The 11,231-nt window shown below is 39.5% G+C and overlaps 1 protein-coding gene across 3 annotated transcripts; it reads right to left on the bottom strand.

The window, feature by feature from the left end:
• Positions 1 to 1,063: 1,063 nt before the first annotated feature.
• LOC133619196 (uncharacterized) lies at positions 1,064 to 5,379 on the bottom strand. 3 transcript variants are annotated; one of them, XR_009817413.2, is made up of 7 exons: positions 5,039 to 5,379; positions 4,725 to 4,945; positions 4,054 to 4,229; positions 3,595 to 3,669; positions 3,086 to 3,200; positions 2,151 to 2,341; positions 1,064 to 1,267 (listed from the first exon to the last, which is right to left on the bottom strand). XR_009817413.2 is itself a non-coding variant. In XM_061980131.2 (6 exons), the coding sequence occupies exons 2-6, from the start codon at positions 4,894 to 4,896 to the stop codon at positions 2,229 to 2,231; spliced, it is 651 nt and encodes a 216-aa protein (XP_061836115.1). In that variant the 5' UTR covers positions 4,897 to 4,945; positions 5,039 to 5,379; the 3' UTR covers positions 1,723 to 2,228. The 3 variants fall into 3 exon arrangements, 1 of the variants encoding a protein (XP_061836115.1); XR_009817414.2 differs by lacking the exon at positions 3,595 to 3,669 and having other exon boundaries at positions 5,039 to 5,378; XM_061980131.2 differs by lacking the exon at positions 1,064 to 1,267 and having other exon boundaries at positions 1,723 to 2,341.
• Between the last annotated feature and the right edge of the window lie 5,852 nt (positions 5,380 to 11,231).

Genomic DNA, 11,231 nt, shown 5'->3' with positions numbered 1-11,231 from the left:
CTGTACACATTGTCCCATTTCGCTTTTCTAGCGCATTCTTGAAAACTGTTGGTGTTCCGCACAGATCTTGTTTTTCGGTAAACTTTGTCTTCTTTAATCTTAGGGAGCTAACTCGCAACAGGCCTAGTAAACACGTACGACAGGCTAATCGCACCACTAGTTATGCGAATATAGTTGTACACGTTGGCTCCAATGACACTAGAATGAGACAGTCAGAGATTACAAAGAGAAACATAGCCAGGACTTGTGATCTCGCTAGAAAGATGTCCAGGCATTGTGTAATTGTCTCTGGCCCCCTGCCTGCGAGAGGCAATGATGAGAGATATAGCAGATTAGTCTCGCTTAACAAGTGGCTGGCTAGCTTCTGTAGACAACAGGGACTAACGTTTATTGATAATTGGCCCTCTTTCTGGGGCAAACCAGGCTTGCTGATGAGGGACGGCCTTCACCCTAACCAGGAAAGCGCCATCATCCTGTCTAAGAATATAGACTACTGTTTAAGTCACATTTGACTAACTACCCTGCAAAAAATGTTCTATAGAATTTCTAAAGAATATCTCTATAGAATTTCTAATGAACTTTAGGACCGAAGTTCTATAGAATTTCTAAAGAATATCTCTATAGAATTTCTAATGAACTTTAGGACCGAAGTTCTATAGAACAGGATTCTAAAGAATGGTTCTATAGAACAGGGTTCTAAAGAATGGTTCTATAGAACAGGGTTCTAAAGAATGGTTCTATAGAACAGGGTTCTAAAGAACATGGTTCTAAAGAATGGTTCTATAGAACAGGGTTCTAAAGAATGGTTCTATAGAACAGGGTTCTAAAGAATGGTTCTATAGATCTCCTCTAAAGAATAGTGCTATAGAAGAAAGTTCTAAAGAGTAGTTCTATAGAACAGGCTCCTATGGAATGGCTTTCTGTGGAATACGGTTCAGAATGATGTAGAAATGATTGGGCAGGCATTCTACAAAATCTGTGGTCTAACACTGGCAATGGAGAAAGACAAATATTGCAGTTGAATGAATGTTGACTTGTATTTATTATATACATGTAACTCAAATCTTGACGTAATAAAAAAATGTCAGCAGCATAAATCAACATGATCACCGCGCTTCCCCGACTGTTAGAGACGGCTAGACGTCCAGCAGAATTTGTTTCTGAGGCCTTCTTTTTTTCCCCATTTTCTGCGCAATGTTCAGTTTCACTCCAATGATTTTCTTTATCACATTTGCTTCACTTGAGGGATGGAGCTTCTTCACAAAATCTGAAAGATCAATAAAATATACCAGAATTAGTGTCTGCAGACACCAAGACACTAGCTGTCATGCAATGAGTTACACTATGGCATTTTTCAGCTCGATAAAGAGAGTGATGTCTATCATTTAATCAATGCAATGGATAGTCAACACACTGCATACATTGCATATCACGCGTTTCTATGCTGTAAGGCACTTGCACTGCTTGACGCACACAAAATCATATGTGGTGCAATCATGCCAGGCTTTACGAACTGCAACAAATCTGTATCAAATTCTGACAGTGCATGTACACTATTCATTAGCTATATAGAAAATCCATTCAGTGTGTGAAATATTTTTCAAATTATTTTCAGGATTTCACTTTCTTGTGAATCTTGTTGTGTACTTGATGGGTGTCCCCAATGGCGTTCGAACAATCACGAAAGTGCATTAATAGAATTCTAATAAAAATATTTAACTTCAATCTGATTGAAACCATATCCACATCGGGAAGGGGATCTGACACATTCCCTATCTAAAAGTCGTTCACTTCTCAACTTGCAGCAGAACTCACGGAAATTCCCGACGCTAGTTGTTAAATAGTAAGGCGGAGAATGCCGATATAAGATATCAAACGAGAAAAAGGTGTAGATATCCGTGCGCTGCGGTTTTTGCTTAGTCACTTGATGTTGGTTTCCGACGAGATCAAAGCTAATGTGACCACCCATGCCTATAAATCTGTCAAAACGAACATCTCGCAGTCAATTCATGGACCAAGCAGACTGGAAGCTATGGATATCTATACTTCATGCCAAACGATCACGGAACGACTTGGAGATAGGAAAAGGGTCAGATCCACTTCCCTGATGTGGATATGGTTTTAATCAGATTGATTTAACTTATACTCACCAATAATAGCAGACACTTTCTTGTCATCCAGTTTTGGTTTCTCATGCTTATCCTTAAAAGCATTGGATTTTTTTCCTGTCAAGCTGCTGTTGGCCAGCTCCTCTCTGGCAGAGCGACAGCAGGACGTCGAGCTGATAGTATTGTTGCCTGACGTGATAAGTCGTCCATCTTCATTAGCAGGCCAGGAAGTCCTTTAATAGAAAAAAGTACATTGTGATGCAGACACAATAAAAAAAAAATACATTAATAACATGAAGCTGGCGATATCCAAACCGCTCGGCTCTAACCCCAGCTATCATAATGTAAGGGTATTTTGATAGGAATCTTGTTCAAGTCAAGGGAAACATGGTAAGGAAGCAATCAAAGATGAAAAATATATATAACCATATATATTAATTCATCCTGACCACGCGAAGATTTAATATTTGTCGGTCAAGTATTAATCAGATATCCAGCTGAGACAAAATATCAAGAAGGAAGGGACGTAACTCTTGCTAATATAAGAGAAACACACAAAAACGGACGGACAGACAGACAAACAAACACCATATGTCCTCCCCTTATTTAGAGGGGAGGACATCACAACTTAGGATGTTGTATATGCAACAGTTCTGAAATTATCCCAAATCATAAATGGATTTTTATTGGAAAAAAGGGGCATAACTCTGGAAAATATTGTCCGAGACGACTCATTTTCGATAGGCTTCTTGTTACACTAAGATAAATAGATGTAACAAGTTTGGTTTCCGTACATGAAACGATTCTGTAAATATTGCGGTGACGGATGGACAGCCGTACATGACGACAATACCCGTAGGCCAAAGTTAGATGAAAATACAGTAATAAGAAAGTTATTTCATACATCGACATGTAAGCATATTTTCCATCAACCTATGATAATTACAATAACATACTTCTAGAATAAGAAAACCTACCTTCAACAACCCTCAATGCATCTCGAAGGGATTTGTTTTCCTCTCTCAACTGGAGGACTTCCTTCTTCAGGGATTCCATTTCTGTACATGTATCTTTCGGTGAAGTTCTTCCCAGCTGAAAATGTCAAAATAGTAAATCAAATGAAATAATTTGTATTATGATTAATTTGGGCGCTCATATGTTTTCCGGAAGCAATTTGTCCTGGATACGGCCCTGACAGCACCATATAAGTTTTACATGTATAAGCAACCTTGTAGGCACATTAATTTGAATATGCTACATGTACATGTAGCAGTAAGCCATTCACACAGTAGGCACTGTTCATCAGGTATTTGTAGTGTTATTTTCATATAAGTAAAAGTATAAACTTGTGTTTTAAACCAGTTGCCAGGGATGCAATTTTTACGTCCTCGATTTCAAATGAATGCTAGGCACTTGTGATTGTTTGCCTCGAGAGGGTGCTTTGATTAACCAATAAAATCCTATTCTATTCTATTCATGTACTCACAGCAGCAAGTTGGGCCTTCAATTGTGCCCGAGCATCATATCCCACAGCTGTACGGCTTGCTTTCCTCTTTTTCTTCTGAAAAATCAAGATTAACAAGAAAACGTGTTCAGTTCTTTTATATGCCATTGAAGTGAAGAAATATGTTTGCAGAAATGATAGATTTTCGAGTACATGCAGAAAGTCTGTCAACACCTCAATTTGTCTTGAATATTATTCTGTCTGAGTTGGTCGAATTGAATCAAAATATTCAATAACTTTAAAGCCTACAATGAAACATGATTTGATTAACTTTTATGATAAAGAAAAACTGACAAGGTACTTCAAAAGTATGGGATTGAATCCTACAAAACCTCACACAGTTGAAACACCACTGAAATAGTGAGTGAGTGAATTAACGTTTAACGTCGCTTTCAACACTATTTCGGTCATATCGCGACAACACCACTGAAATAAAAGTACCTGCTGTCTGTCAGATAGAGTCTCCTCAACACTTTCATCCTTGCTCTCACTGTCTGATGACCAAGACTTTGGCTGTTTGTTTCTCTTGCCTCTGCCATATTCCAAATCACCAGTAAGGGGTACATCCTTGCCATCCTGAGCGGCTTTCAAATATGGCGTCAGTTCACGTGTGTCTTCTGTGTAAAAACAAATATGTGCCACATTAAGCTAAATTAAACTGTACAGTTAGTCATACATTTCAGCAGCAGATTGTTATCACTAAATTACTTTGGTATACCTACAGTTCTGATGATTCAGAAATTCACCTCAGCGAGAAACAAATTTCACCTTACTTTCCCTTATTTACCGGCTTACAGCCATATTAAAAAATTGTCAAGGTTAAGTCTGTACTATTATGACAATCACCTCAGCATTGCAGATTGAAACATTCAGTATACCAGGGCTGCACTGATGAGAAATTACTATCAATCATGGAAGAAAAAAAATTATATTAATTAAATTTAACTTTACATAAACAAAGTCGAAAGTTCAAGGTGTAAAACCAGAAGTACATTAAATATATCTATATTAAATATATCTATATTAAATATATCTATATTTAATGTACTTATGGTAAAACGTATAATTTTTACTGAATTGAATTGAAAAGTTTTCAACTGTTTATTAATTACCACCAAATCTCAGAATTCTTGCCACGTATTTGGTTTGTGACTGCTTCCTTCCTCCTGCTTTGTTGAGTGGCCATGGAACTTGGACTTCTTCATCACTGTCCCAATTTTCTCCATTCATCTTCTCTCGAGAACCGCTCGTGGTTAATATACTATATTTCGTCTCGATGATCATCCTCCCCTTGTTTCCGTTTGGCGACCTGACTGGGGGCCAAACTCCTTCTCTGTGTGATCACACAAGCCTGACGTTACAAACAATGGAGGGATGATAATAATACTACTAATAATAATAAATGAGGCTAGTTTTGCTAGCTCACCATTTCCGCCCGTGCCTCGAAGCTGCTGTTTGGCTCAACGTTAGCCCGCTTGTGACGTCTCGCATCGCGCCTAGAAGACCCTAAACCTAAATGTGATGTTTAAGCCAACAAAGTTACCGTCAATGAACTCCGACGTGACTTGGGCAGCTTAGAAAGAGCGAGTGAAGTCAACATGGACGTTGTGGCCGCCATCACCAACTCAAACTGCCCGCGAAATCTGCTTTGCAACTACGGCAAGCGCGAAGGGGAAAAATAAATAATTTAAAAAAAAAAGTTGATTTGAAACATATTCGCACTTATTAGTGTCGGATATGAGAAACATTGATACAACGCGATAATTACCAACTATACATGAATTTGGTTGTGATTGCAGCCTTAAAACAGTTTTGTTATTTTATAACAAAACGAGAGCAGTTCTATCTATTGTGTTTGGGGGGGGGGGGGGGGGGGGGGGGGGGGGTTTGTAATGTTACGGCGGGAAAAGTAGTAAACTAAATATAACATTGAACCATGCTTTTGAAAATGTATACATTTAAATCCTGGCAAATACTGACTTTTAACAATATAAATTGTTACTTACATGAGTTCGGTAAAGTGTTTTCCTATTGGGCTCCGTGAAGAAACGTGTCTGGGCTTGTTCTTCCACAGCTGCATGCAGGTACGTGGGCGGGTCCTGACGTTTTAGGTCTGATTTAAACCTTTGAACTGAGTTTTGCTAAATCAATTTATGTTGGAAGTCCAATAAAATTAATTTTATCACATAAAAAAGTAAGTTACGAAAATATTGACACTTTTTACTTATAGATAACTCAAAAACTCTAAAAATCAAAATAAATTGATTTATTGGAATAAATATACTTTTAAAAATAAAGTCTGCCGAAGTTCTGGGTGTCCGCCTTGAAATGACACCTCACAATTTTGAATGATACAAAATTAACATTTTCATAATTGAGGGAGACATCCTGCATTGTTCAAAAAACAAGCTCAAGTCTGGTGAATCAACTTAATGAGATTAATCAATGCTATGGTGATAGCGCTGCTGCCATTTTATAGAATTTTATTCCATGGAACAATCCATAGAACTTTCAGCAGATAAAGGATAATGTCTATAGAATTTCTGTTAGACATTCTATAGAATGCCCAGTTCTATAGAACAATCTATAGACCTTTCAGCAGATAAAGTAATGTCTATATAATTTCTGTTAGACATTCTATAGAATGCCCAGTTCTATAGAACAATCTATGGACTTTTCATCAGATAATGTAATGTCTATAGAATTTCTATAGGATATTCTATAGAATTCCCAGCTCTATAGAACAGTGAAAAGACCTTCCAGCACATGAAGCTGATGTCTATAGAATTTCTATAGAATTTTGAATACATATTCTATAGAATCTTCAGTTCTAAAGAAATTCCGACGAAATTCTATAGCGTTCTATATATTTCTATAGAGATTCTATAGAACATTTTTTGCAGGGTACACTAGAGCAAGCCCGGTCACAGGCAATTACAGAGCCTGCTAGTCCGGGTGAGGAGTCAGTTAAGCTAGAACTAGCCAGCACCAGGCTGGATAATTCCTGTACGCATAGCAATTTTCTTAGAATAACACACAACTCACATAATGTGTTTTCTGCTGTGAATGTGTCCGGGGTAGATATGCATTCTCCTGAGGTGGCAAATCATGATGCGTTCAGTCGATCGCAGCATCAAGCAAACAATCTGAAAATTCCCGTCGTATCAATTCCTAGATATGGTCGAAACTATTTAAAGTGCACTACGTATAATAAACGCAACATTATTAATATTTCTACTACGGATAATTTAAACAAAAACTCGTCAAAACAGCCCAATACTTATAATATGGGCTTTTTAAACATAAGATCATTGTCTCCCAAAACGTTATTAGTTAATGAGGTCATTAGAGACAACAATCTTAACGTCATTGGTCTTAGCGAAACCTGGCTCAAACCAGACAAATTTTTTGCGCTAAATGAGGCATCTCCTCCTAACTATACGAATGCGCATATTGCCCGTCCCCTTAAAAGGGGTGGGGGGGTCGCACTAATATACAATGAAAACTTTAACCTTACCCCTAACCTAAATAATAAATACAAATGGTTTGAGGTGCTTACTATGAGGTCTGTCGCACCGCTGCCTCTCGATATGGCTGTTATCTACCGCCCCCCAGGGCCCTACTCGGACTTTATTAATGAATTCTCAGAGTTCGTTGCTGATCTAGTGACGCACGCAGACAATATAATCATAATGGGGGACTTTAATATCCATATGAATACCCCATCGGACCCTCAGTGCGTGGCGCTCCAGACTATAATTGATAGCTGTGGTCTTACACAAATAATAAATGAACCTACGCATCGCAACGGCAATACGATAGATCTAGTGCTGGTCAGGGGTGTCACCACCTCCAAAGTTATGGTACTCCCGTATACTAAAGTAATGTCCGATCATTACCTTATAAAATTCGAAGTTCTGACTCATTGTCAACAAACTAATAATAATAATAACTGCTATAGCAGCCGCAACATTAATGCCGCCACAACGATGACTCTTGCTGACCTACTGCCTTCGGTAATGGCACCATTCCCAAATTATGTCGGCTCTATTGATAACCTCACTAACAACTTTGACAATGCCCTGCGCAAAGCCATTGATAGTATAGCACCGCTAAAACAAAAAAGGGCCCCTAAAAGGCGCACCCCATGGTTTACAGAGGAAACCAGAGCTCATAAATTATCATGTAGAAAGTTGGAACGCAAATGGCGCGCGACCAAGCTTGAGGTTTTCCATCAAGCATGGAGTGATAGTTTAATATCGTATAAACGCATGCTTACCTTAGCTAAAGCTAAATATTACTCAAATCTCATCCGCCTCAACAAAAACGACCCTAAATTTTTGTTTAGTACAGTAGCATCGCTAACCCAACAAGGGACTCCTCCCAATAGCTCCACCCACTCGGCAGATGACTTTATGAATTTCTTTAATAAGAAAATTGAACTCATTAGAAAGGAGATTAAAGACGACGCATCCCAGCTACAACTGGGTTCTATGAACACAGATACAACTGTATCTACGACGGATACTGCAATACAAAATAGTCTCTCTCTTTTTGATGAAATAACATTAGAGGAACTATTACAGCGTGTAAGTGGGATAAAACAAACAACATGTTTACTTGACCCACTTCCTGGGAAACTTATCAAGGAGCTTTTTGCATTATTAGGTCCATCAGTGCTAAATATTATAAACTTATCACTTTCCTCTGGCACTGTTCCCCTAGCATTCAAGAAAGCGGTTATTCATCCTCTGCTCAAAAGACCTAACCTTGATCCTGACCTCATGGTAAACTACCGACCGGTGTCCCACCTTCCCTTTATTTCGAAAATCCTCGAAAAAATTGTCGCACAGCAGCTAAATGAACACTTAGTGTCTAACAATCTCTGTGAACCTTTTCAATCCGGTTTCAGGGCAAATCACTCTACGGAGACAGCCCTCGCAAAAATGACTAATGATCTACTGCTAACGATGGATTCTGATGCGTCATCTATGTTGCTGCTTCTTGATCTTAGCGCTGCTTTCGATACCGTCGATCATAACATTTTATTAGAGCGTATCAAAACACGTATTGGTATGTCAGACTTAGCTTTGTCGTGGTTTAACTCTTATCTTACTGACAGGATGCAATGCGTCTCCCATAATAATGTGACCTCGGACTATGTTACGGTAACGTGCGGAGTTCCTCAGGGTTCGGTTCTTGGCCCTGCACTCTTTAGTATTTACATGCTGCCGCTAGGCGACATCATACGCAAATACGGTGTTAGCTTTCATTGTTATGCTGATGACACCCAACTCTACATGCCCCTAAAGCTGACCAACACGCCGGATTGTAGTCAGCTGGAGGCGTGTCTTAATTAAATTAAACAATGGATGTCCGCTAACTTCTTGCAACTCAACGCCAAGAAAACGGAAATGCTGATTATCGGTCCTGCTAAACACCGACATTTATTTAATAATACCACCTTAACATTTGACAACCAAACAATTACACAAGGCGAATCAGTAAAGAATCTGGGTATTATCTTCGACCCAACTCTCTCGTTTGAATCACACATTAAGAGTGTTACTAAAACGGCCTTCTTTCATCTCCGTAATATCGCTAAAATTCGTTCTATTTTATCCACTAGCGACGCTGAGATCATTATTCATGCGTTCGTTACCGGGAGGGCATTCCAGAGTACTGGAGCCCGAATAGAAAACGCTCTATAACCCGCTGACTTTTTTTGGGCTCTGGGAATCACTAATAAGCCGGAGTTCTTTGAACGCAGATTTCTTGCCGGGACATATGGTACAATACAATCAGCAAGATAGGCTGGAGCTAGACCGTGTAGTATTTTATACGTACGTAGTAAAACCTTAAAGTCACACCTTAAGTGCACAGGAAGCCAGTGCAGGTGAGACAGTATAGGCGTAATTTGATCAAACTTTCTTGTTCTTGTCAAAAGTCTAGCAGCCGCATTTTGTACTGTAATCTTTTAATGCTAGACAGGGAGACCCAAAAATAATACGTTACAGTAATCGAGATGAGACATAACGAACGCATGAATAATGATCTCAGCGTCGCTAGTGGATAAAATAGAACGAATAGTTAAATGTCAAAGGTAACAATATCGGATTTTTTTTTTTTTTGCATTTTCACCATTTCTTCCATTACTGCAATGCAGTGCAAATCCTCTTGGGTGAAATGTGAGTCTTCTACTTTGCTTTCATTGAAATCTGACTCAAGCACTTTGCTTACATCTGATGGTTTGACCAGTTCTTTAACCTGTGCGAAAGGGACAAGCGGTGGAAAATGGATGGATGGATGGATGGACAGATGCCGCAATATTTATAGGTACCAGTACTTTTGCACTTGTGTAACCAATCAATCAGATGGGTACTCTAACCCCGGATTTACAATGGATGCGTAATAGCCTAAGAGACTGCCATGGCTGCGGACTCTTTCTGTTTCCATTCTAGTCAATGTGGCAGCTTCCACTGCCGGCAAACTTCTACGCACGGTGTCACCATCCCTGCGCTAAATATATGCGGAGCTTCTATTTATGCCGGTCGACATAACAAGGCGGATCAATGTAGCTAAAATCTGCTTGTGTGGGACAGGTTGTCATGCACAAACACAAAATAAATTATATTATTTACTTTCAAAATAAAATACTCTGTGTTTAAGGGGGATTGTGTTTTGCACTTTAAAAACATCCTAGTGGGCAGGGACTTGTCCAAGGGTTTCAGACGTAATTTCACCTCACTGACAAATGGATGAGGACATTATGATTCGGGAGGTCCAAAATCCAAGAATCATGTTACAGTTATATCCCGGACAGCTATTTAAGGGCCTATGCCAAATATCAGCTGATACAGGGGCCGGGGAAGCAAGGGAGTGGTTAACGGGATTTGAATAAGGTGTGTGCGTGTGTGTGTGTGTGTGTGTGTGTGTGTGTGTGTGTGTGTGTGTGTGTGTGTGTGTGTGTGTGTGTGTGTGTGTGTGTGTGTGTGTGTGTGTGTGCACTTGTCTCGCCATCCTTGTGTGTACATACACTTGACAAACCATCCTTTCTGTGAGGACCTTTTGACTTGTGAGGACATTTGCCTGGTCCTCACAACTACAGAAGTAAAATATTTTTTTTTACTTTGTGTGTTTTGCATTCTGAAGTGAGGTTGCAACTCTCTACTCCCATCTAGTGCTAGATATATATTTTTCATCATTCTAGCTATAGTGGAAAGGGGGGCCCTCACAACCTACTAACCAAACGTGGGTCCACACAAAGTAGGCAAGCCATGTATGTGTGTGTGTGTGTGTCTGTGTGTGTGTGTGTGTGTGTGTGTGTGTGTGTGTGTGTGTGTGTGTGTGTGTGTGTATGTGTGTGCGTGTGTGTGTGTGTGTGTGTGTGTGTGTGTACAACACTTGCCAGAGATTATGTTAATTTTGTGTTGTTGCTTGCAGCAAATACAAAATTAAAGTAGTTGTTCTGCAAGGCAAAACGGTCGTCTTTTCCACGAGTTAAGTCAAGTCAGTGCCTGTGGGTACTGATGGACGGCAACGCTCGAGGCGTTCAGCAGCCGTTACGTATCTCGAATTGCAGGATCAAGTTTATTTGCTTCTGCTCCTCCAAAGGGACA

The sequence above is a fragment of the Nerophis lumbriciformis genome, linkage group LG01 (assembly GCF_033978685.3).
Source record: "Nerophis lumbriciformis linkage group LG01, RoL_Nlum_v2.1, whole genome shotgun sequence".
Lineage (NCBI taxonomy): Eukaryota > Metazoa > Chordata > Actinopteri > Syngnathiformes > Syngnathidae > Nerophis > Nerophis lumbriciformis.
The sequence above is the reverse complement of the archived record's forward strand: the minus strand, read 5'-3'. Positions and strand labels throughout refer to the sequence as shown.